Source organism: Caretta caretta, chromosome 12 (genome assembly GCF_965140235.1).
Source record: "Caretta caretta isolate rCarCar2 chromosome 12, rCarCar1.hap1, whole genome shotgun sequence".
NCBI classification, from domain to species: Eukaryota; Metazoa; Chordata; order Testudines; family Cheloniidae; genus Caretta; species Caretta caretta.
The window spans coordinates 35,572,281-35,599,097 of NC_134217.1; the positions used below are offsets into that span (position 1 = coordinate 35,572,281).

General features: G+C 41.9%; 1 protein-coding gene across 2 annotated transcripts in view; it reads left to right on the forward strand.

The window, feature by feature from the left end:
- The window catches only part of ATP2C2 (ATPase secretory pathway Ca2+ transporting 2), a 45,713-nt gene that overhangs the window by 6,182 nt on the left and 12,714 nt on the right, over positions 1-26,817 (forward strand). The window contains exons 2-15 of one of the 2 annotated variants that reach the window (XM_048816559.2): positions 6,395-6,502; positions 8,800-8,916; positions 10,614-10,703; positions 11,051-11,086; positions 11,196-11,257; positions 14,290-14,398; positions 14,486-14,635; positions 14,744-14,812; positions 15,286-15,361; positions 15,562-15,628; positions 18,071-18,195; positions 21,195-21,292; positions 23,509-23,610; positions 25,271-25,360. In XM_048816559.2, coding sequence (XP_048672516.1) covers positions 6,395-6,502; positions 8,800-8,916; positions 10,614-10,703; positions 11,051-11,086; positions 11,196-11,257; positions 14,290-14,398; positions 14,486-14,635; positions 14,744-14,812; positions 15,286-15,361; positions 15,562-15,628; positions 18,071-18,195; positions 21,195-21,292; positions 23,509-23,610; positions 25,271-25,360 — 1,299 coding nt within the window. The remainder of the gene's footprint in view (positions 1-6,394; positions 6,503-8,799; positions 8,917-10,613; positions 10,704-11,050; positions 11,087-11,195; positions 11,258-14,289; positions 14,399-14,485; positions 14,636-14,743; positions 14,813-15,285; positions 15,362-15,561; positions 15,629-18,070; positions 18,196-21,194; positions 21,293-23,508; positions 23,611-25,270; positions 25,361-26,817) is intronic. The other variant, XM_075118446.1, reaches the window with a different exon arrangement.

Here is a 26,817-nt window from a genome sequence, read left to right on the forward strand (position 1 = left end):
GTTAGTGAAAGTTGGAATATTTTTTGAAAAAGTTTTTTGAATTCAACTTTTTTTTTTTTCCTTTTGGACCAAAAAAAAAAAAAAATCAAGGAGGAACAAAGCAGTTCATGTCAAATGTTTTGTTTGTTTCCTTTTGGTGTTTAAAACCAAAACAAAATGAACATTTCCGTTCAAAACACACACAAAAATCAAAATCTTCCGCAAAAAATGTTAAACAAAACCATTTTGTTCAAGTTCTTCACGGAAACACTGGATTTTTCTACCAGCTGTACATATATATGTACGGGTTTGCAGGATCAGAGCTTAAGTTTGTTGTCCATCCGGCAATGGAAACAGGTTGGCTTTTGTTCTTTGCCCTAAATGTAGTACTGAGTTACAATTCCAGTATATGCCTGCTTTTTTTTTTTTTTCCTTATTTTAACATCTACTGTAATGGGGTGTGTGCTTTTCCCTGCTACTCATTCACTTCCCAACAGAGGTGTACAAGCCTGCCCAATCACTCTTTACTTACTGCTGCTATTGCTTGACTGCATGTTTATACATTGGCAGTAAAGTTTGGTAATATGTGCCCTTTAAAAGAAAAGTACCAGGAAGGAAAGGAGTGCTATTTAAAAACAGACCAAATGAAAGGTCAGCACAGCATATCACACATGAGCAAAAAGTCAGAGCCTATTTACATAGTCTTTAAGCATTTGATTAAAGATTTTCTAAGGGAACAAGTTTGCTGGCAGACACATTTAGCTCTTTAGGGGTCATCTTGCCCTTGATCCTTCTGAATTTGCCCCCAGAAATACCAAAGGAGAAACATGCTGCCATGGAAACCAGTCCATTGTTATCTTGAATACATTTTGGTTCCTAGTCAGGTGTCCAGGTCTTTGGCAAACATTAACTTCCTTTAACAAAAAGAAAAAACAGCTTGTCCCCAACAGGGCATGAAAGGGACCAATGGCCCTAATATTTTCCAGCAAGCTGGGGGTTAACTTCATTCTCTGCAGCTCCCACACAGGTTTACAGGGTGGAGTAATGAAGCAGGGTTGACACTTGAAGGCCCAATCAGGCCCTTAGAGGAAACCCAGGAAACTCTATATAAGCAGCTACCTTACAAAGCTGAGCTTCCAGGGTCCCACCCTGTTGCTGAGTGGAGTGGGTGGGACTGCACTCTGTGTGGGTCTGTGTTTAGGTCAAAAACTCCTCGTGGGTGTAATCTGCACACCCTAAGGCATGAGTGAAGACCTGGAACATGTACTTCCAGTCTGCCTGTCTTTACTTTTGAGTCAGGAAACACAATGAGAACACTGAAAATCTCTCCCAAGGGAAGAGAGTGAGAAAGCGCTGTGTGTTTGTGTGTATGTGTGTGATATGCTTTGTGGTAGCAGTGTTGAACTAATTGGGGGTGCAAGCTGGCTTGGGCGAGGGGGTCTCTGTACATGGGACCTGTCAACTGTATTGCAAACGTTCAAAAGCCATGAGTGAGGTCAACAAAATCACGAGCCTGGCTTAAAAGTTATTTTAAAATATTTTTTAAAAAATATTTAAAGTTTACGTGTCTTGTGGTTTTAGGACCATCAGCGTTCACATTTTCAGGTTTATCTCTGCAACCATGAAAGCTAGAAACTTTTTTTTTTTTTTTTCAAGTGAAAGTTGAGTTTCTGGTATATTCGCAAGACTTCAGGGCCTCGGGCTGTAAGAAAAACACCAAATATTGTGAGACTCACAATAAGAGTGGAAGAGTTGGCAACCGTGCTTAAGCAGGATTAAACAGCACTCGTGACACAGCACCACAGATGGGGGCGGGAAAATACCTTGTTGTGGAATTCTAGTTTGTTTTTCCTTGGTTTTTGTACTATGCCCGTTGTTGTAATGCCATACAGAGTAGAACTTTTCAAATATCTCACACTCACACACACCCCAGAGTGTTAGTCTTTTGGGGGATTGGTTTTCACCCGCTTCCAATAAATACTAAGTTGTGCTCTGTGGGAAAGCAAGGATGAAGTTTTACATTTGGAAAGGCTCCTTATTTGACCAAATCACTCGCTCTCCCAGCTTAGACTTCACCAAATTTAGCTCGCCCAAGTAAATATAGGAAGGAGAAGGGAGCAAACAATACCCCAGAATGAATAACCCTAACCAAAAAGAAACGAGAAGTCTTCACACGCTCTGGTGCATTTGAGAGTCGTAGAAAGCTCTGCCTCTCTCACCCTTTCCAGATTTGCTGTGTGTCCCAGTGCGATCTATAATGAATCATAGATCAAAACCAACAGTAGCCAGAGAGCTAAAAGAAGATGTGACATTTTGTAAGGTGTGGTGGTGCAGAACATTGTGCATGACTTGTAGCCTAAATGTCTGCTCCTTTGTAACTTGTAGCACTGTCTGTGCTGGCCAGACAATAGTTACACTAACAATTTTTATTTTCTCCTGCCAACCCCTCCTTGAGTGGCGCACTCTTTATTGTATTTAAGTAGGTTGTAGCTACATGCTAGTCTAGCATATGCCAACTCATTGCTGGAAATGGCCCACCTTGATTATCATACACATTGTAAGGAAAGTGATCACTTTAGATAAGCTATTACCAGCAGGAGAGTGGGGTGGGGGGAGGTATTGTTTCATGGTCTCTGTGTATATAATGTCTTCTGCAGTTTCCACAGTATGCATCTGATGAAGTGAGCTGTAGCTCACGAAAGCTTATGCTCAAATAAATTGGTTAGTCTCTAAGGTGCCACAAGTCCCCCTTTTCATTTCAAACACTGTGATCTTTGTCTTGCAAAGCCATTCTGCATTTATTGAGTGGCATGTCCCAATACATGCAGATGAACTCCTTTTAATAATTGTCCCTTTGTAACAATACAGTTTATTTAAGCAAAACTTATAACTTTTATATATCAGCAAAATAAAAAATGTAATGGCTTTCCATGTATAGCTCAAATCAGTAGCTCAAATTTCAGATCAACGGGTCTGACATTTCTCCACCTTATTAAAAGGAGTGAGTGAATTATAATTATAGATATTATAAAAGAGATTATAAAACATCTAGATAAGGCACTGGGTTGAGACTTAGGTGACCTGGCTTCTGTATCTGGCTCTGTCATTAATCAGCTGTGTGACTCTGAGAGAGTCACTTTCCCTCTCTGTGTGCCTCAGTGTCCTCCTCCACCCTTTGTTTGGATTGTAAAGGTACTGTCTATCACTACGTTTATGTAAAGTTTCCAGCACAATGGATTCCTGTTCTCAGCTAACGTGTCTAAAGCCTACTGTAATGCAAATAATACTTATTAATAATAATGAACATAACATTACCTAACCACCGCTTTTTCTGTAAAGGAAAATCATGCTGTTTCTCTCGAGCAATATTATTTCTATCTGTCCATGTAGGGGCTTGTCCAGCTTTCGTTGGGGTTGTATCTGAGAGCCTTTGAGGGAGTCAACAAATTAAAGGACAAAGGAGAACTGATGACTTATCTGGACACTGATATAGTAATGAAATGTCTGCCTAATCTAGTTGCCCGAACCAGCAACCTGCGAGTGCTGCTGCACAACAATGGCCAAGCGACCTGGGATGCAAATCTTAATAAAGAGTATGAGAAACTGAATGAGTTAATTAAGAGGCCCCAGTCCTAAGGTACTATGACAGTAAGCACTACAGCCAGGTCTACGCCACAAGCTTGGGTCGACACAAGTTACGGCAGCATAAAGCCACAATAGTTAGTATATCGCTTGTGCCAAGTTATCCTCCGATGACTCCAAGGGGGGGTATCAATGCAGTCCTCTTAAAGCAGTATGGTCAAAACTGGACCATACTCAAATACTGGAGGTCAAGTGGCTTATGCGTCAAAGGCACTAACAAAAGTTGAGTGTTGATATGCTCAGAGAAAAAGGCTTTGACCTTAGTCCATGTGTGTAAAAAGTTTCATGTCTTTATTTAGGGGAGTACAGTGTTAGCTGAAACTGACCATAAACAAAAAGAAGGAGGAGTACCTGTGGCACCTTAGAAACTAACAAATTTATTTGAGCTTATTTAAGCTTTTGTGGGCTAAAACCCACTTCATCAGATGCATGCAGTGGAAAATACAGGAGGAAGATATAGTAAACCGTAAACTGCTTATTATTGCCAAAAGGGCCCTTCCCTTCCCCTTCTCCTGCCCACTGAGAATACAGATCTTAGTTTTTCACTTACAAATGTATGATTTGCAAATCAAATACAAACCTGGGAGAGATTTGATGGGAGCAGACACATTCTGGAGAGCATTCAGGGGGAGCAAAGTCCAGAGCTAGCCATTATACATGTCAATTTGATTTTAAAAGAAAACTCTCTGGTCTCACAGGCCATGTGGACTGTGATTATCACAGCAGCAGCTCAGGATGAGAACCTGCAGAATATGATTAAAGCTACTAGCACAGGGTGACCGGGACAGCATGTTCCTAGGCCCTATCACCGATTCAGGAAGAGCTCTCGGTCCAAGGTAGGATTTTGTTTAAAGACACTAGGATGGTGATTCTTAAGGTGTTAGAGAAAAATATGTTAAAAAGGATAAATGAAGGTCATTTAGAGATTGTAAAATCTAAGAGATTGGCCTCAAATTAACAGTGCTTTGAGGAAGTTTTCAAGCCTTGTCACATATGCTAAAAATACAGACGAAGTTGAGCAAAAGAGCCCATGTTGGTGGCATAGGAAAAATTGGCCCCATTGGAGTAAAGTAGGCATAGATTTGTTTATGTTGCCTGGAAAAAACTATGCCCTCATTCATGACTTATTCTCACTTCTCTGAAATAGCTTTACTATAAGGCTTTGTCTACGATGGTAACTGAACGACAAAACTTTTGTCGTTCAGAGGTGTGAAAAAAACACACACCCTGAAAGACAAAAGTTTCGCAGATGAAAAGCACCAGTGTGAACAGCACTTTGTTGGCAGGAGCGCTCTTCTGCCAACAACATTATCACCATTCAGTGCGGGTGGAAGTTTTTTGTCGGCGGGAGAGCTTTCTCCTACCGACAGACGGCATGGGCTGCACTTGAGTGGACATGAGTTTAAGCAGTTTGCAGTGAAGTTTGAGGTTTAGAAGTTTGTTCGCAATCCAAGGGGCTGGTGGAAAATGGTGTTTATAATAACTTGGCAACTGAAAAAGGCTGTGGATTCAGACTCATATTTAGCACTGTTAAAGGACAGGATGGCACCAATGAAAAGTGTTTTGTCACCTGCAGATGTTTTGCTTAACCAAAAACTTAGAGCCTGTAAGGAGTGAAGCTGACATCAGAGGAACTGGGGATCTGTAGAAGCACAAAGGAACAGATACAGCTAACCAGGAAAGCAATATGATTTGGGTCCCAGGAGCTGACACCATTCCATGCAGTGTGCTCCTGTGGTCCACAGGACCACCTGTGTAAGTGGCTCAGACTCTTCAGGAACCGTGCCCATAATATTCATGTCCCAGCATCCCTAATGAAGGGAGGCAACATCTGTGCTAAGACCCAGAGGAGCTTACTCAGGAAGCAGAACAGCTGCACCTAATTTTCAAAAAAAGCACATGGAAAGAGGGCAGTCTCCTAGGAAGGTGGGTGCTGCTTCCAAAAGAAAAAACAATCTTCTCCACTTCCTGAGTGATTGCTGCAGACATGCACCATTTTTGGCTTGGTTGCATTGCAATTCCTTGCATAGGCATCTCCTGAGGACTTCATGAAGGAGCTTTAATTTGAGCTGACTCTAAGATAAATCACCAGCTCTCTTTCCCAGGAACAGCTTCTCTCTTCTGTACCGAGAAGGATTTCTGGTTATTTGGGAGAAAGGCTCTGGAACTAGACCTGGCCATGTTCACCTTCTGCCTCTTTCCTCTCCAGCCCATTATGTGCAACACCCTTGCTACTTCTCCCTGGAACTACTGCCAAGCGGCTGGCTGTTTTTCTCAGCATTTACCAAAGTATTTACCTGATACTTTCTTTCTCCTCCCCTCTTCCTGTAGCATGGCCTGATTTCCTGGAACCATTGGAGAATAAGTTTCCACTTCCAGCATAAAATGGACACATGCGTGCACACACACAGTATAAGGGGGAACTGTATCCTCTCTCAGGAGCATAACAACTTGTGAGTTACAGGCATGATTGAGTGGTCAGACCAACCATTCCAGCTCAGACACTGACTACCTCTGTGGTCTTGGACAAATAATTTAACCTCTCTGCCTTAACTTTCCCCATCTGTAAAACAGAGATGATAATATGTACCTGCCACAGGAGAGGGAGAGGGGTTGCAAGGGTGAATTATTTAGCTGTTAGATAAGTGTGAAGACCTATAACTGAAGGATAAGGGAAGAGAGGCCAAATAAAGGGAGGAACCAAAAAACTAATGAAATGACTGTACTAGCTATGTTCTTCTTCCCTAACAATTGCATTATCTGTATTACTCAGACAGATGAACGGGAATTGACAGCAATTGAACAAGAGAAAGAAGTGAAAGCTCTCCCCCCCAAAGAAGCTTGCAAATGCCATAAAGAAGACTTGGCAAAAAGTTTACATGTAAGGATGATTACATAATGCGTAACCACACTTTGTGGAAATACGGACTCACCCCAATATCCCACATTATTTTGTTCCGAGAGGGAGCTAAGCTGCGAAATTCATATCTAGTTTTAGATGCAAACTTCCTCGTGCATCAGATGGGGTTCAGATATGTCCTTTTCATTTGGGTGGTTTTCTGAGACTTAACAGTTGAATAATTGGTTTACTTTGTTCTGATCAGCGGTGATGGTGAGTTAAATGAACCTCTGAACCGCAAATGACTTGAGTTAAAGCTTGGGCAGCACAGACCACTAACTGCGCTTGGTCCATCACCAACGGGTGGAGGATTTAGCACAGTTCTGCAAACTTACATGCAAGATACACAGCTTTTCAGGTGTGACAATCTTAGTGAACATAGGACACAGGACTGGAAGGGACCTGCTGGATCATCAAGTCCTGTCCCTTGTTATTGCAGGCAACCCTGTCAAGTAATCCCTTTCATAAATGTATCAAGCTCCATCTTAAAACCTGATAGGAGTTTTGCCCCCACGACTCCTATTGGGAGGCTGCTCCGCAGCCTCACTCCTCTGATGGTTAGCAACCACCTTCTAATTTCCAGCCTAAATTCATTCGTGTCCAGTTTACACCCAGTTTACTCTCATATGGCCCCATTTTCTTCCCTTAGTCCCACAGCATTCCAAGCATCTAAATCAATAATATTCATTTTGTAGCTCTAGAACCATAGATGATTCCCTGAAACATCACATGGGGTTTTCCCTGGGCCTGGATCATGTGATTTACACGTAGCCATGTGTAAGAGATGATGTGGGGGAACGCACACATATACACCTCCCCGAAAGGAACACTGGGTTGCATTCTGCCTCTGGAGGAATATTTTAAATACTCAATTTATATTACAGTTTGCAATGGGCAAAAACTAATAATATGCTGTAAGGAATATAAACATGATCATATATGTATGAAAAGAACATGCTGGAGGATAGAAATCTAGGAAATGCTGATCCACTAAAGCTAGGGACCAGGGAATATTGTTGTACTAAGTATTTTATATAGTTTTTAATTTTTAGTTTATTCTCCACTACTGCCATCTCTCAAACTTGCAGACCCAATTTATTTCCATGTTTGTTTGTTCTTTTTTTTTATTTGGCAAAACATTGATTTTTTTTTTCTATTGTTTCTAGTGAACCCAGAAGTTAGTTAGTTACTTAGTTGGTTTTTATTTAGTCATTCGTCAAATGGCACCACAAATCTGGAAATGGGATTTGTTAATGAATTTGTGCTCCCTCTGCTGGATTTATGATAGTAGCCTCCAAAGATTTGTAGCTGGTACAAAAGCAGTGGTTCTCTTTTATTGTTGTTTTTCATGTCTGATCATTCTGGATATTTGGTCAAGTGTCATCTGTGGGGGGAGTACAAATGAAAGAATCATAGAATATAAGGGTTGGAAGGGACCCCAGAAGGTCATCTAGTCCAACCCCCTGCTCGAAGCAGGACCAAATCCCAGTTAAATCATCCCAGCCAGGGCTTTGTCAAGCCTGACCTTAAAAACCTCTAAGGAAGGAGATTCTACCACCTCCCTAGGTAACGCATTCCAGTGTTTCACCACCCTCTTAGTGAAAAAGTTTTTCCTAATATCCAATCTAAACCTCCCCCACTGCAACTTGAGACCATTACTCCTCATTCTGTCATCTGCTACCATTGAGAACAGTCTAGAGCCATCCTCTTTGGAACCCCCTTTCAGGTAGTTGAAAGCAGCTATCAAATCCCCCCTCATTCTTCTCTTCTGCAGGCTAAACAATCCCAGCTCCCTCAGCCTCTCCTCATAACTCATGTGTTCCAGACCCCTAATCATTTTTGTTGCCCTTCGCTGGACTCTCTCCAATTTATCCACATCCTTCTTGAAGTGTGGGGCCCAAAACTGGACACAGTACTCCAGATGAGGCCTCACCAATGTCGAATAGAGGGGAATGATCACGTCCCTCGATCTGCTCGCTATGCCCCTACTTATACATCCCAAAATGCCATTGGCCTTCTTGGCAACAAGGGCACACTGCTGACTCATATCCAGCTTCTCGTCCACTGTCACCCCTAGGTCCTTTTCCGCAGAACTGCTGCCTAGCCATTCGGTCCCTAGTCTGTAGCTGTGCATTGGGTTCTTCCGTCCTAAAGCCATAAGACTTGGTCAAATATTCGATCTGAACTTGTGGCCAAATGTATTTATTACTTTTAATGCAGCTTGATTGCATGATGCAGTTTTCCTGGATGATTTTACACGGATTTTAACCTCCCTCCAGGTTGATTTACAAACTGGACTCTCAGAGTTTTCAGTGCTACAACGCAGAATAACACATGGCTGGAATGAGTTTACAGTAGACAATACAGAACCTATATGGAAGAAATATCTAGACCAGGTAAGGATTACATGTGTAATTATGGTGCAGCCCATTAAAAGGTGGTTTCACATTTGTGCAGTAGTACTCAACAGTGAGAAAATCTGTTCTGATTGGATCTTAGTGCTTCCATATATTAGAAATTGTATGGGTTTTATTCCTGTGGCCCCAATCCAGCAATGATCTCTGCATAGAGACACAGGGGCTCACTGAGCCTGGCGGGAAATCATTACAAACATGGACAATGATCTTGCATTACATGGAGATAGATTTAAAGATCCACCCGTTGCTTAAGATGCTGTACACTGTATAAATCAAGAGCCGTATCGTTCTTTGCACCACTTACATAACAATAACGATATTCATTTCCTACTCAGGCCAGTGGTAAAAGAATGAAAGGTTGTATAAAGAAAGTGATAACTGGAGTATATTCTGATTTCAGTTACGACATAGTTCCGTGAATGAAACTGAGGAGCACTAAATCTTCAGCAAAAAAGGATGAACTGTGTAAAACTCAGATGAAAGTTAACTTCAGCTCTTGTGCTAGAGTAAGAAATGCAATATTGCGATATCACTTTGAAGACTGAGTGATTCAAATAATGCAAGAAACAAACTATCGAGGTGGTGTCTTTAATCTTATTCTTCCTAGGCTGAGTTATCCTTCATTAGGTGCACATGGAATCTCATGTTTATTAATAGATCTCACAAGCTGAATGTAATTTACATCTGTGCCTTGGAGCTTTTACCAGAACAGGGATTATTTTTTGATAGAGATTGATTGTTGTGATTTTCTTACTAATCAGTTTTGCCTCTGGTTGCACTTTAGATGGATCCTAAGGATTGTAAATTTTGTTTATTTTATTTAAGGGTTCATTTTTATTTCACTGATTTCCCCTCCCCCCCACACACACACTTATTCAGTGTCCTTTAAGCAGCTTCATAGAACCATAAGTAAATTTTCTACGCTTGTTTCTAAAGCATTCTTTGTGCCTAATTAAAAATGACACATGGGTGCTTTGCTCCCCACCTGCTTGACCCTTTTAGCAAGGGATTTTCTTTTTAGGGTACAGAATGGATTTTTTTAGTACAGTCATGCTCTCTAACAACCCTTCAGTCTCCTTGAAAGTGTTACTTGTTGGAGTACACAATTCACACTGATAAATTTGAATGACCTGTAACGTACATTTTTAAATTTCACTGTGGCCTGGCTCCTTTCACTTACTGTACGGTATTTTATGCAATCTTTTGTTAAGAATGGGAACTAAGGACTTGAGTTTCATGATTGACTTCAATGGGAGCTGGCTCAAGCCCGAATTCCGCTAAGGTGCATCTTCATAACCTATGGCGGAGTGGGGGGAATGGAGTTTCTTTCTTTATCTTACTTAACTCAATTACATCACTTCCAATGGTTACTGAGTAAGGTCAAGATTTTCACAAATAGAAGCTTAAAATTAGGCTCCTAAATCCATATTTAGGTCCCTAAATAAATGGCCATATTTTCAAAAGACCCGAGCATCCAACAGTTCCTATTTATTTGCAAGAATGATGCAGTAGCACTAATTAAAGAAATTCTTTGTATCAATTAGATGTTTCTTCTTATTTCTAAAGAAGTCCAGCATTAAACTGTGTCACTAACAGTGAACTAATGAGGATTATTTTTCTTAAATAAAATGTTTTTTTGAAACAAAAAAAAAATCTCTTATTTTATTTTATTTTAGTTTAAGAATCCGCTCATTCTATTGCTGCTGGCTTCTGCTTTAGTAAGTGTAATTACTAAAGAATACGAGGATGCTGTGAGTATTGCAATGGTAAGTTATTCACCTGGAAGTGGAATCCCCTGGCAATTGAAGCTAGACAAATTCAGACAGGAAATAAGGCATACAGTTTTAACAGTGGCGGTAATTAATCAGTGGATCAGGTTTATGGAGGATTCTCCAGCACTGGCCATTTTAAAATCACGATTGGATGTTTTTTTCTAAAAGAGCTGGTCTATGAATTATTTTGGGGGAGTTCTATGGTGTGTGTGAGACCCAGGGTCAGACTTATATGATCACAGTAGTCCTTCTGGCCTTAGAATCTCAGAATCACCTGTAAGGCAAGCTCTGCATTAGCTGCAGTTAACATGCCCATGAATTTAATACCTCTTTCTCTTTAGGCAGTAATCATTGTGGTTACAGTGGCCTTCATTCAGGTACGTCCTAAGAATCCTTAACTTTGCAGCATAGCTCTGCATCTCAGTTTATGGCCCATTTGAAGTAATCCTGCTTTTGTAACTTAGTTTTATGCTGCTCTCTCATAAGGAGTATCGCTCTGAAAAATCTTTGGAAGAGCTCAACAAACTCGTCCCCCCAGAATGTAACTGGTAAGTCATGCAGAGCTATTCATTTTCTTTTAGTTCAGGTTGTGGGGAAGAAGCCAGATAATGAAGGCAACAATTCTGATGCTTGTGCATGTAATGAATTGCTGATAACTGTCTTTGGATGGGTGTCCAGTTGGTAATAAGAACAGGAGTACTTGTGGCACCTTAGAGACTAACAAATTTATTTGAGCATAAGCTTTCGTGGGCTACAGCCCACTTCATATATCTCCCTCTTATGACTTGCCCTGGTGTTCGCAGTTGCAGGAATTCTCCTTTAGCGGAGATGGCTGAAGTTCGTGTTTCGCTGCTTACATTCCTGGGGTTCGAGCCCCGGTGATTAGCATGGGGTTTATATGTGTGTAGCCAAAGGTGCCTTACACATGATCCAAGGGATGAGCTAGCTTCAGTCAATAAGATTGAGAGTCTAGCTACACCTGCAAGTCAAATATTGGTTTCTGAGCTGTGCAATAAAATTTTTTTTGCCAGTGAGCATATGGAAATAACCATCAATCCCAGGTTGGCATTTGTGCTTGATGGACTGAGAAATGATCCTACCATATTTATTAGGCTTCCCAGCCCCCACTAACGTGCCCCGGGGGGGAAGAGGGGAGAGTAGGATTTCTCATTCTATTTTATACAGATCTATCTTATTTCCATTTCCTTTTGGTTTTTTGGCCTTGTGACTGAACCCTTGAACTAATCCCCCCTGTACCGTCTTTGCACCACTGCTGTCTGTAATTCATATGTACTGAAGGCTGCTCTGAGTAGTACCAGCTGCCAGCGACCCCCCGCCAAAGGATAAATCCATCATCTGGAAATTCCTGAAGTGTAAGGATGGCCCAGACATGTCCCCTTTTCCTTGGATACAGCCCCCCTAAACTGGAAGCTGGAGAGACTGGCAAAGGAGTCACTACAGCAAGTTTACACTATCTGATGATTCCCCAGTACAGGGGGAATCCCCCACTGGCCATATTCTCTGGCATTAGGGTACCTTTACCCTGGGAGATCCACAAAAAGCAACTCTAATGGACTGAAGGTCCTGGCCCATTGGTGTGCATATTAGGGATTTGCATACAACCAAGTTGACACCTGTCTACTGATGTGCATGTGCAAATACCCAATTTACATGCAGGATGTTTGGGCATAAATTAACCATATGTCAATACATGCATTCATTGCACATGCTGAGTTTAAAAATGTTTCTCTGCATATGATACAGTTTGACTGTATTTGTGTCCGTTATGCTGTATAGTGTATCAAATCTTATTGGTCTGACTGCTTTAGTGTTAAGGATCAACTTTCTAGATTACAAAAAGCCTTTTACTACTTGTTGTGATGGGTTCGGTCACAGAGACCCCCTTGGGACTGTCGCCTGATGTGCTGAGATTTCCTCTGAGCCCATTTTCCCTGCCAGCTTGTTGAGCCAGACACTGTGTTGTTAGGCTGCTGCAACACAGACCCAGTCTGGGCCATGCCCCCGAAAGCTGCAGACTTTAACCAAAAACTGCTCAGCAGGTCACCTATCTCCAGCACCCAGACACCCAGTTCCCAATGGGATCCAAATCCCAGATAAATCCGTTTTACTCTGTATAAAGCTTTATACAGGGTAAACTCATAAATTGTCTGCCCTCTATAGCACTGGTAGAGAGATATGCACAGCTGTTTGCTCCCCCAGGTATTAATCACTGACTCTGGGTTTATCAATAAACAAAAGTGATTTTATTAATTATAAAAAGTAGGATTTAAGTGGTTCCAAGTAATAACAGACAGAACAAAGTAACTTACCAAGCAAAATAAAACAAAACACGCAAGCCTAAGCCTAATACATTAAGAAATTGATTACAGGTAAATCTCACCCTTGGAGGTGTTCCAATATGCTTCTTTCACAGACTAGACGCCTTCCTAGTCTGGGCCCAATCCTGGTACAATCCTTGTTAGTTCCAGCTCAGGTGGTAACTAGGGGATTTCTCATGACTGGCAGCCACCTTTGTTCTTTTCCACCCCCTTTTATAGCTTTGGCACAAGGCAGGAATCTTTTGTCTCTCTGGGTCCCCACCCCTCCTTCTAAATGGAAAAGCACCAGGTTTAAAATGGATTCCAGCATCATGTGACATGTTCACATGTCCTGTGATACCCTTAGTCTCCATTTCTCCAGGGCTGGCCCGCATGTACCCTAGGAGGTTTGCAAGTAAACAAAGCTTTTACAACCAATTGTCCTAGTCAATGGGAGCCATCAAGATTTTAAACCACCATTAATGGTCAACTCTTTGCATAATTACAATAGGAGCTCAGAGTTATACTTCATATTTCTACCTTCAGATACAAGAATGATACATTCATACAAATAGGATGAATATATTCAGTAGGTTATAACCTTTGTAATGACACCTTACAAGAGACCTTTTGCATAAAGCATATTCCAGTTACATCATTTTCACATTCATAAAGCATATGGAGTGTAACGTCACACTTGTATCCTTGAAAATCAGCTCTATCATGACGAATACAAATAAATGGTTCATGTTGAGGTTATAATTATTGTGTCAAAAACGAGGCCTGGCCTTTTCTACTTCAACGGTCTTAGAACTTTGTACCTTACAAATACTCCGGTTACCTTCGCCTGTTTCCTCCAATGAATTTCACAGAGTAGGCACCTAATCTTTTCAAAGGTGAACATTTAGTACAGCAACATGGAAAAACACCAACGGTAATTCTACCTTTAAACAGCTTGCCAAGTATGATGGTCTTTTTCATCGGCCTGTAAGCAGTCTTTAAAGTTCAAACTGCGGGGAAAGCACTCCAATTCAGGATATTCAGGTTAAATGTACATTATTACTGAAATCTAAAGCTTCCATAATCCACCCATCTGTTTGTGCATTAAAACTAAATTCAGGGTAGGAATATAATCTCCTTTCCTCATTCTTAGTTAGATGATAAACTCTTATTTAGATTGGATCATCTCTGGGGCAAGGACCTGGTCCTTATATTTGCCTAGCATGCTATTTAAATAGTATCATTTTCTCAATGTAATGCAGCATAAGGAAAGGAAAACTGCAGCATCTTCTCGCCCGAGACTTGGTCCCAGGAGACATTGTGTGTCTTTCTATTGGAGACAGGGTTCCTGCAGATATCAGACTGATAGAGGTAAACACCAGCTCACACATAAATGATAACATCGGTTTGCTAGTCTATGTTGTGATAAAGGCTCCACATAGTTACATTTTTAATTAGGTTACAGACCTGTTGGTGGATGAATCCAGTTTTACTGGAGAAGCTGAGCCTTGCAGTAAGACTGATGATCCCTTACTGGAAGCTGGAGACCTAACAACGCTGAGTAATGTTGTTTTCATGGGAACACTGGTACGATATGGGAAGGGAAAAGTGAGTCCTATATACTCTCCATATCATCCACCTCTAGATAATAGCTAGAGAATCTTTCAAGTAAGGTCAGTATTTTGCATGATGCTCATTGCTATTTTCCTAATCCAGGGGATAGTCATCGGAACTGGTGAAAACTCACAGTTTGGAGAGGTGTTTAAATTGATGCAAGCGGAAGAGGTAAGGGACAAGAATTCTGTTTGTTTTGTGGGTACAGTGCTGTGTGGTACCGTCACGGGACCCGAGTCTCCGCATTGTTACACAAATACTGGAGGTCAAATGGCTGTTTGTAGGCAGGGTGGTCATGAGCTTCAGGCATTGCAGTAGGATTTAAGAGAGCTGGGTTCAAGTTTGGGCTCTGCCACAAACTTTGAAGACTTTGAGCATGTTACTTATTCTCTCTATGCCTCAGGTCCCCATCTGTGACCTGACTAATGCTTCTGTCTTGTCTTTTGAGATTATAAACTCTTTAATGGACATTTTTCTCTCACTGTGTATATGGTGTACAGTGCCTGCACAATAAGCCCCCAATCTCAGTTTAGGGTTGCTTCAGTGGTAATAATTATGGCTGAATTTATTGTTACTGATTCTACTCACGCACCCCATTTTGCATAACAGAAACCAATTTTGTTTTTTTCTCTTCACCTTTCCAGACCCCTAAAACACCTCTCCAGAAAAGCATGGATAAACTGGGGAAACAACTTACCCTTTTCTCCTTTTGCATAATTGGTGAGTTGGCCCGAATGCTCTGCATAAACTATGATCCATTCCGGTGTCCCTGGAGCAACTTTTTCAAAAGGGCCCTTTCACGTGGAGTGCCTCAGTTTTTGAGTGTCCAGCCTGCGATGACTTGAGATGAAAGATATCTTGAAATCCCTCACAGATCCTTAACTTCCATTTTTTAACTGGCTTTTTCCCCCTTCTCCTAGGTTTAATAATGCTGATTGGCTGGTTGCAAGGAAAGCATCTTCTCAGTATGTTCACTATTGGAGTGAGGTGAGGATTGGAAAGAACTCTTTTATTATTACAGTGAAACACGTCCCGCTAAGAGGTTGCTTGAGACAATGGAGGGGACTTTTTTCTGTGGGGGAAAAAAAAAACTCAGTACTTGTGTTAGTCTCTTAATATGGGGCTTGGTTCTGCACAACAGAAGCCAATGGGAGTTCTACTGTTGATTTCAGTGAATATGGAATCTGACCTTACTATTCATTTAATGGGAAATGAAGGAACAAAAGAAGGCTGGAGGTTTTATTTTATTTTATTTTTTGGGGGGAAACAGACTGGTGCATTTAGGTGCATTATTTCACTAATGTCTGAATTCTGCCATGAACATATTTCCACTGAGCAGTGCCTTGGAAGACATCCACATAAGCATAGCCTTCCTTGATCCCTGCCATAAAAGTACTGCAAAGTCTTAGTAGGCAGCAATTTTAAAACAAACACAAGAAAGCACTTCTTCACACAATGTACAGTCAACCTGTGGAACTCATTGCCAGGGATGTTGTGAAGGCCAAAAGTATAACTGGGTTCAACAAAGAATTAGATAAGTTCATGGAGGATATGTCCATAAATGGCTATTTAGCCAAGATGGTCAGGGATACAACCCTGTGTTCTGGTTGTCCCTAAAACCTCCAACTGCCAGAAGATGGGACTGGATGACAGGGGATGGATCCCTCAAAAATGCCCTCTTCTGTTCATTCCCTCTGAAGCATCTGACACTAGCCACTGTCAGAGACAGGATACTGGCCTAGATAGATGATAGGTCTGACTCAGTATGGCCATTTTTCTATTCTTATCTCTATGCTTTAAATTAAGAGGAATATTATATCTGCAAATTATTAGCCCTTCTCTAACTTGTTTATAAGGCCAGGAATGTTACATCTGTGCCTGACATATAGAAATACATGCACAACCCCTTAGTCAAATACTATAAACCAACTGGTTGAGTAATATTTGGAAAATGGATCCTTAAGTGTTTCCATAGCTCTAAGATTACTCATTATCTAGCACTGTGTGGAAATAAAAATATGGATGATGGTCAACATGGAAGGAACTAAAGTAGTTTGGTTTCATACTCACAATGGCTAGGGGGACACTGATGACAAAGGAGAAAAAAGTTTGTCAGCAATTCTTGACTCAGAATTTCAAAGGTGCTGAGAAACAAAGCTCCAACTGGCTCCAGTTTGGGCTGAATCTGGGTCTACTACATCCCAAGCCAGTGTTCTGACCACCAGTTTATTGGCTATCCTGGGGTCTCTTGCTAGCATTTTTTTGTGATTTTTTTTCCCCAAAGGTCTCAGTTTCACTCTTTATCAGAATGAAAACAAATTTCAACGTTTCAACATTTTCTGGAAAATGGAATTGTTGTTTTCTGGCCAGCCTTAGTACTAATCACCCCAGGAAACTGAGCCCGCCCAAGTTGTCTGAAATTTGACACCCGGAAATTCAGGCAATTGAAATCGGTAGTCACTTTTGAAAATGTTTGCCTTAACTGATGTTTTAATCCTGAGTTAATTTTTATGCTTAATATAAACATTTATTGCCTTGTAACAGCAGATATCCTTTATGACCCATTCATACCTGGCTACAGAACAACAGAGGGTTATAAAATGATTGTCAGTATTTTCTCTGGAATAACTATGCATAGTGCCAGATGCCAGTCTGGTTTACTAGGGCTATGTCTACATTACCGCGGTAAATTGACCTATGCTACACAACTCCAGCTACGTGAATGATGTAGCTGGAGTCAACATATCTTAGGTCGAGTTACCGCAGGGTCTACACCGCAGGGGGTTGATGGGAGAAACTCTCCTGTTGATTTACCTTACTCTTCTCGTCGGGGGTAGAGCACAGGGGTCGACTGGAGAGTGATCTGCTATCCATTTGGCGGGTCTTCACTAGACCCACTAAATCGATCGCTGGTGGATCGATCTCAGAGCATCGATCCTGGCTGTAGTGTAGACGTAGCCTATGGCACCAAGAGATCCTTTGGGAGTCCAGGCTACTCAGAATAGAATTAACTCTCTGAGAATAGCTTTGATGCATCTAGGAGAGGAGGTCAGTGGGTATGATTGAACCATGCTGCCAAGCAAGGTTGAACCTTCATCTTCAGAGATTAAAAATCTCAAATTCCCAGATGTAAGGAAATGAACTATCCCTGGCAATGTTCAAAATTGTGCTCACTCTCCAGACTCTTTTAAATGGAGAAGGACATGCAGAGGATTATTGTACATATTTATATTGCATTATGTATTGGGAATTTGAGCTGTTAATATTCAACAGTCACGAGATTTCCATTCCAGACCATCACATTCAAGAGGACATTCATGCCTTCTGGAAATGCTTATTTGCAATGTTCGAATGTATGCGTGGGTGCAGCGCCTTGTGGTGTGACCCATTGTAACTGGAAACCTGTTCTTTTGCTATACTGCAACCCAGCCTGGCCGTGGCTGCCATCCCAGAGGGGCTACCTATTGTGGTCACGGTGACGCTGGTGCTGGGCGTTCTAAGGATGGCCAAGAAAAGAGTGATTGTGAAGAAGCTACCCATAGTAGAAACTCTAGGTAAGGCTGATGGTGGTCACATCCAAAAACAAAGCCATGTATTCATCTGTCCAATCTATACAAATCTGCAACCAAATTGGCTACTAGCTTGCTTAGATAACCCAGGGTTATCTGGTGTTATGACTTGAACCAAGGGCTGGAGCAACCCAATAACCCAAATTCTTAAAAATTATCTCTCTTCACCCCTCACCATGTTATTCATCCTCTTCCTTTAGTCCCAATGGCCACTAAAGTGGCATACCAGGAACACAGCCGAGATCAAATGGCTAATGCGCTGTTGTCACCCTTTCTTTCCTTGGAATTGGCTGTCCTTGACCAGCCCTTCTCTCCTACTAAGACCTGCCTATCTTGCCCCTGCACCCAGGCCTTGCCTCTTCACTTACTTCCCACTTTGTTGGTCCATATGCTTCTCCTGTTCTGTACCTGGCTGGAAAGCAGCTGCTGCCCCTGCAATAGAGCAACTGGCACAATGGTATAGGCCAACTCAACTGCTGTTCTTCCCTGTCTACCTGCCCACCTCACTGATATTCCTCTGCCGCCTCTTCACAATGGCACACCCAAAATCACTGTCTCCTAGTAGGCTCCCTGGCCCTATGGGTTAGTATGGAGCATTGCATGAAGGGAAATGGAGATGTCCGATATTGAGCACCACTCTCCATTCTGATGATGGAGTGCATTTAACTACATCTAGGACCACAAGGCAGCATCATGCAGCTTCACATGGCTACTGTGGAGCCTTACCCTGCATTTATGACACAGATATAACTCCCATTGACTGAGGAACACGGAACATGGGACTGGAAGGGATCTCCTGGCTCTCTGAGTCCAGTCCCCGACTATCACAGGCAACCCTGTCTCATAATCCCATTTTAAAACGAGTTAGGTGGTTTGCCCCCTCTACTTGCATTTAAAGGCTGTTCCAGTACCTCACTCCTCTGATGGTAAGAAACCTTCTAATTTCCAGCCTAAATTTTTATTCATGGCCAGTTTAGCCCCATTTGTTCTTCCACCAACATTGTCCTTAGCTTAAATAGCTCTTCTCTCTCCCTGGTGTTTATCTCCCTGATATTGAAAGCAGTCGTGTTCCTTTGTGCCCTTGTTAGGACTCCAGGATCAGGGTCCCTGTTTGCTAAGCAGCAACAGAGTCCTCTCACCCTTATCTCCATTTTATCTGCACTGACTCTAACGCCAGGACATGTGGAGCTGCCTGCCCCAACCCCATAAAGAATTGATTGGATTCTAAAAGTGCCAGCCCTGAATGGGCCTTTTCATCCAATAACTAGGAACTTTGGAAGAATGTCCAAGCATTACAAGGAGCAACATTCTCCTACTTGTTAACAACACAAGTCCACAAAACATTTGTAAAGAGCATATTTGTCCTTCATTCAACTTTTTATTTAATTCTGCGAATAATTAAATTCAGACTAATGAAAGATAATGATTTGCTCTGCACTAATCCTTCAAAATTGCAATTAACTTAATCACAGGCCAATCTCCTTTCTTCTGTCTGGGTTCTTGTATGGCCCTCATCATCATCACCATATCTGAGCTAAACCCATTTTGCCACCTTCTGGGGAAATGAGTCCGTCCATTTAAGTGACTAAAATTAGAGGACCTGATTTTCCTTTACATGAAAGCCTCTTTGTACTGCTGTAGCAGTGTAAACTGGCCTTAAAATGGGCATCAGGCTAATTCACTCCCACTCTAAATCTGCTTTACGTTGTCAGTGCAGTGCAAAGAGGCATTAGTGTAAATGAGAATCAGGTCCAGAATTTGTGTTGTGTTGAATTGTATTGCATTTGTATTGAAATGTTTTATTATTTCCAAGCAGAGTTTGAATGTGGAATTGCCTCTCTATCTGCCCTAGGGACTCTTATGGCCCCCATTATTGTCATAACTAAGCACCTCAGCATCTTCAATGTAGTTATCTTCACAGCACCCCTGTGAGGTAGGGAACAGCTTTTATCCCATTGTACAAATAGGGAACAGAGACACAGAGGGTGTGTCTATACTGCACCAAAACGCCCGCAGCTGGGCCGAGTCAGCTGACACGGACTCGAGGGGCTTGGGCGGTGGGGCTACAAAATTGTTAAGTAGCTGTCTGAGCTCAGACGTCTACATTGCAATTTTATAGCCCAGGTTCTGCATGCCTGAGTTAGCGGAGTCGGGCCAGCTGTGGGTGTTTTATTGCAGTGTAGACAAATCCTGTGAGGCTAAATGACTGGCCCAAGGTCCCATAAAAGGTTTGTGGTGGAGCAGGGACTTAGAATAGAATAGAATATCAGGATTGGAAGGGACCTCAGGAGGTCATCTAGTCCAACCCCCTGCTCAAAGCAGAAACAATCCCCAATTTTTGCCCCAGATCCCTAAATGGCCCCCTCAAGGATTGAACTCACAACCCTGGGTTTAGCAGGCCACCAAACCCATCTTGACCCAAAACAAAAATAGGTGCCATTGGGATCCCCCTTGCACCATCGTCCAAGAGAATGAAGAACTGCTGAGTGAGTCTTTGGGTGCCTGGGCACCCATTGTCTCACCATCTGTTGGGGTTTTTGTCTTTTATTCCCATATTTCCTCCCAGCTGGTCGGTAGCTGCTGCATTAGCACATGATCTTGCTGCTTCTGATCGCTTCCTCAGAAATTAATGCCTTCTCTGAACCATGCAACATGTGATGTTCAAGAGTGATGGAACCTTCCTCCCAATAGCTGTCTCCTCCCAGCTCCCAAACCCAAATCATATACATGGTAGTACAGTGCCTTATCAAGACACTGGAGAGGCACAAACATGTTTGCACTGGTTTTCTCTGTAGCCCTTAATGAGGGGTTAGAAAATTCACCCAGCTTTTTGTATTTTGTTCTTTCTCTCACATAGGTCTTTGCCCAGTAATGGCTCATGTTTGTAATATACAAGTAACATGTTATAACATTTCTATGGCATCTAATCTAGTTGCTCATTTACACGTTGCATTAGTTCTGATAAAATTTTTTCCTCCCGTCAGGTTGCTGTAATGTCATCTGTTCAGATAAGACAGGGACTTTGACAGCCAATGAGATGACAGTAACTCAGCTAGTAACCTCAGATGGATTCCAGGCAGAGGTATGGTCCATGAAATTATACTGACTTCATCATTCAAGCCCACAAGAAGGTCATGCCTGACTAATCTAATCGCCTTTTATGATGAGATTACTGGTTCTGTGGATGAAGGGAAAGCAGTGGATGTATTGTTTCTTGACTTTAGCAAAGCTTTTGACATGGTCTCCCACAGTATTCTTGTCAGCAAGTTAAGGAAGTATGGGCTGGATGAATGCACTATAAGGTGGGTAGAAAGCTGGCTAGATTGTCGGGCTCAACGGGTAGTGATCAATGGTTCCATGTCTAGTTGGCAGCCGGTATCAAGTGGAGTGCCCCAAGGGTCGGTCCTGGGGCCGGTTTTGTTCAATATCTTCATAAATGATCTGGAGGATGGTGTGGATTGCACTCTCAGCAAATTTGCGGATGATACTAAACTGGGAGGAGTGGTAGATACGCTGGAGGGGAGGGATAGGATACAGAAGGACCTAGACAAATTGGAGGATTGGGCCAAAAGAAATCTGATGAGGTTCAATAAGGATAAGTGCAGGGTCCTGCACTTAGGATGGAAGAATCCAATGCACCGCTACAGACTAGGGGGGACCGAATGGCTAGGCAGCAGTTCTGCGGAAAAGGACCTAGGGGTGACAGTGGACGAGAAGCTGGATATGAGTCAGCAGTGTGCCCTTGTTGCCAAGAAGGCCAATGGTATTTTGGGATGTATAAGTAGGGGCATAGCGAGCAGATCGAGGGACGTGATCGTTCCCCTCTATTCGACATTGGTGAGGCCTCATCTGGAGTACTGTGTCCAGTTTTGGGCCCCACACTACAGGAGGGATGTGGATAAATTGGAGAGAGTCCAGCGAAGGGCAACAAAAATGATTAGGGGTCTAGAACACATGACTTATGAGGAGAGGCTGAGGGAGCTGGGATTGTTTAGCCTGCAGAAGAGAAGAATGAGGGGGGATTTGATAGCTGCTTTCAACTACCTGAAAGGGGGTTCCAAAGAGGATGGCTCTAGACTGTTCTCAATGGTAGCAGATGACAGAACGAGGAGTAATGGTCTCAAGTTGCAGTGGGGGAGGTTTAGATTGGATATTAGGAAAAACTTTTTCACTAAGAGGGTGGTGAAACACTGGAATGCGTTACCTAGGGAGGTGGTAGAATCTCCTTCCTTAGAGGTTTTTAAGGTCAGGCTTGACAAAGCCCTGGCTGGGATGATTTAACTGGGAATTGGTCCTGCTTCGAGCAGGGGGTTGGACTAGATGACCTTCAGGGGTCCCTTCCAACCCTGATATTCTATGATTCTAAGAGATTGCTCACATTTAATTTAGCATAGGTCCAGTCCTGGACGTCCATCAGTCTCAGTTCTTTGCATGGTCAATTCCTATATAAGATGTTCTAAATGTATGTGTATTTATATTAGACTACGGGCTTATTCCTTGTGCATCTGAAATTCCCGCTGACATGAATGGGAGTGTGGGGTATTGAAGGAATGCCGAATGAGGCCCCATAGTCACAGAAGCTGCTCATGCCAAGTGAGCGTGCTGTACTTGAAAGAGCGTGGTTGATGAAATCACATATGCTTTGCACACAAAGCTCCCAGCAATATCATGAGCATAATCACAAATGTTAGAATATTTAGATGGTCCTGCCAGCAGTGCTAATGCTGCTGTTGGCATTTCTAGCAGAAACATTTTCAAACATTTACTAGCAGGTTGACTTGATGCTTTTTTTTTTTTTTAAATAGCCATGGGGCCTGATTAGCTATGGCCTTGCATGTTATTGTCATCACACCAGTGCATAGTGGGTGTAAACTTCTACCATAAAAGACAGTGGAGAATCACACCTTCAGCAATCAATAATCATAAAACAGGAGCATAGGTTAGTATATTGTATTCCAGCTGGCAAATCTAATGTAGCTGCACCTAACTAAGAATTTGGCCCGTTGATTGAACTGTACCCAAACTTTAAAGCCCATGATGATCAAATAGGATTGAAAGATGGCAAAGTGAGTTTTCTCATCCCTAGATAGTACTGCACTTTGATTATTACAGTATTTGCCACCTTAGCTATAAATATTGCTCCCAGCAAAACACATTAATCCCAGCATGCCTTGAAAATAGATCATAAATGTCCCCAGAGATGTTGTGCTGTATAAGGAGAAAATATTGATTGTCATATATTTCAGCTAGACACTGGGAAATTTTATGTATGCACCTTCCAAATATATTTTCCCCCAGGTGAGCGGGGTTGGATACAGTGGGAAAGGAAGTGTGTGTCTGTTACCATCAAAGGAAGTTATTAAGGAATTTTCCAATGTCTCAGTAGGAAAGCTAGTGGAGGTAAGTAGAAAATATTAATCAAACTACTCCATTTTCACTCAATTATAATTTATGATGCTCTCCTTGTATGATGAATGTTACTGAAACTGCACTTTTATTGGCTCTAATTGAACATGTCCTTGCTATAGCAAGAGGACCTAGAGAAGGGTTTTGTGCAGTTACTATATCAGACATGACAGTGGTTTATAGCAGGTGACAATCATCAAAATATCTATGGAGAAGCCAGAAACATTGGCTTGCAGAAATGCTTTGCAATTTTGGATAAGAGTTTATGCAGTGGTGATGCATAGAACAAGGAGCAACTAACTTTATTAGTTTTTGTTGTGTAGAGTAGCTGCAATTCCAAAATACAGCCAGCTGGTTAGGCAGAATCTTCACTGATTTCAGAAGGTACTGGGGATCTGATTTTCATAGACACGCATGTGCAATTTTTACCACTAATTTTGCACATGCAATTGTATGTGGAAATCAGATACTTGCATATGCAAATAGCCTGAACTGGAACCTCAGATTTAATCGCCTTTCAGTTTTGGGAACGGGTTGATCCAAACCCACCCCTCAGATTTATATTGCATGTTAGAGCCACAATTAGAAGGGACTAGTCTTTCCAGGTCGGATTTGTAGAGCTGATTCAAAGAGAGGGAAATCATGAAAATATAGTTCAACATTTGCATGTTCATTTTTCAGAATTTGAAAGATTAAATGTTAGAAGAGGGACAGGCGGACCCGGGGCAGATTGAGTAGATGGGCTTCTTTATTGTGATACTTGTTCCCCTCGACCCAATTGTCAAGTAACCACTGAATTAGTTACAGCACACTCCTTTTATCTAAGTTAGTATATAAATACCTACATTTACTACAATGCCTCCAAAACCCTTATTGAGTAATATGAACACCCATATCAGGAATATAATTATTCCTGCCCCTATTTACTGTTTACAACACTAAACATATCCTACAGACATTTTTACTTTGAAGATGCATTTCTCTGCAGTAATTGTAGCCACAAGTTTCCCCTAATCAGCAGTTTGCAGGGAAGGGAGGAAGGGGCAATGACCCTGAGCTCATTTATGTAGCTGGGAAAGGACGGGAGAGGGAGATAACCCTGCTTTACCCAAAAGGTATCCTTTAGATCCCCACATTCCTTATGCAGCTGCATCACTTATCAATCCTTAACATGGAGAAGGGAAGGGAGAGGGGTAGCACTTTATCTATCAAGCAAAGAGACGGTGCCTGCCCGTGCCTTCCTCCCTAATACCCTGCTAGCGGTTACCCAGGTCTTCACTTAACCCTTACATACCCCAACATTCAATATTTTTACCAGTTCTACTGATTTGGAAGCTCCTCAAACTGGTGGAAAAGTACAAGAGCCATCTTTTGAAATTGCTGGTATTTTGATCCAAAATATTACGCGATGGCTGTGCCACTGAACTTGACCCTTAGCCCTCAGATTCAACCTTGATGCCAAATTCTGACCTTGGGTTTTAACCTATCCTGGATCTGGATCCCACCTCCTTAGTTTAGCTCACCTTGACATGAACAGGAAGCTGTCACAAAGCAGCCATTCTAGCTCTGCAATATCTTACCAGTTAATTAGAGGGAGATATGTAACGTATAATATTTCATATAAAAATAATGTATGCAAATATATCACTTTTAGGCTGGCTGTGTAGCTAATAATGCTATTATCAGAAAAAATACTGTGATGGGCCAGCCAACGGAGGGAGCCCTTATTGCTCTTGCGATGAAGGTAGGGTTTCTTATATTTGTTTGTCTTTTGCAGATTTCTTCAAGCTAGGGTCAGGTTCTGTGTAGGTAGTAAAATAATAGCTCCTTATATGAGCTGGGGAGAAAGAGAATATGGTCCTTTAGTAACGCAGAAACTTGCAAAATAAGCTGAATTCACTGGACATTATCTATTGCAGTCAGTAATTGAACAGACTGACTTCAGATTCTTCTTGCTTCTTTTTGGTCCTTCTTGCAAGAATCTTTGTCCCCTCTACCCCAGCCCACACGTGCGCGCGCGGCCACACACATCTATGCCTGCTGCCACAGGTAAACACCTTCACAGAGCATTTCCATGCTATAGCAATAATGGTTTTACTTGGCTGGTTTGTGTAGTTACACTGCACAATGGATTTCTTTTGGGTTGAAATCAGACTCCTTTCCATTGTTCTGCAGACACCAGTAAGGAAACAGCAGACAAATGAACAAACACAAGCCAAATTAGAAGTCATGGCAGAGAGTTTTCTTGTAGTTTTGTCATCTGTTACTTCCTTACCTTTTTTTCCTACAGTTGTGAAAAACAAAGAACTCTTTGATTGTTCTTTTGACCTTCCTGTGTAGAGTGCAAAATACTGTCCACCACAAACAATGGGCCTGATTTAGCACTGCATTGCACCTCATGTAGTCACTTTCACCTGTGTGAATGCTACCATTGTGATTTGGAAAAGTACCAGAGCCGAGTGATTGATTTTTTTATTTTTTTTTTTACAAAGCGGTCGAAACCCCCAGAGTGACAGGAAACGCCCCCCAAAATGGAACCTTCGGAATATAGCAACATCAGTGCAGGGCATGGCTTATTTGACTACATGATATTCAGCATGTTGAATATGAATCAATATGTCACAATTTGGACAGAATGTATTTTTCAACTGAATTAGTTTTCAAGTTGTCAGCTCCCTAGAGGAACACTCTGAGGGGGCTTTTTGGAGTTTAGTTTCTTTCTGAGCTGAGGCTATAGGAAATAAATGAAACCACTGCCCATTCTTTGCAATCTTCCTCTTTTTCGAAGGGTGGAATGTGTATGAATCAACAGAATGATGGTCCTGTAATTAAAGAACAAGACCGGGAGTCAGGAATTTTGGGTTCTATTCTGAGCTTTGACACAGACTTGGGAAAGTTACATAGGCCTAAATGTTCATAAATGTCCATTAATTTCTGAGTGCCCAGATTAAGACACGAAGGCCCTGAATTTCAGAGTTGAACACCCACAACTGCAGATGAAGTCAATGAGCATCATGGCTACTCATCACTTCTGAAAACTGGGCTTTTCATAAATTCCAAGGCCAGAAGGGACCATTGGGATCTTCTGGTCTGACCTTCTGCGTAGCCATAGAACTTCCCCAAAATAATTCCTAGCACAGAGCTTTTAGACAAACCTCCACACAGGCTTAAGGTATATCAAATTAGGCAGCTCAGATAAGC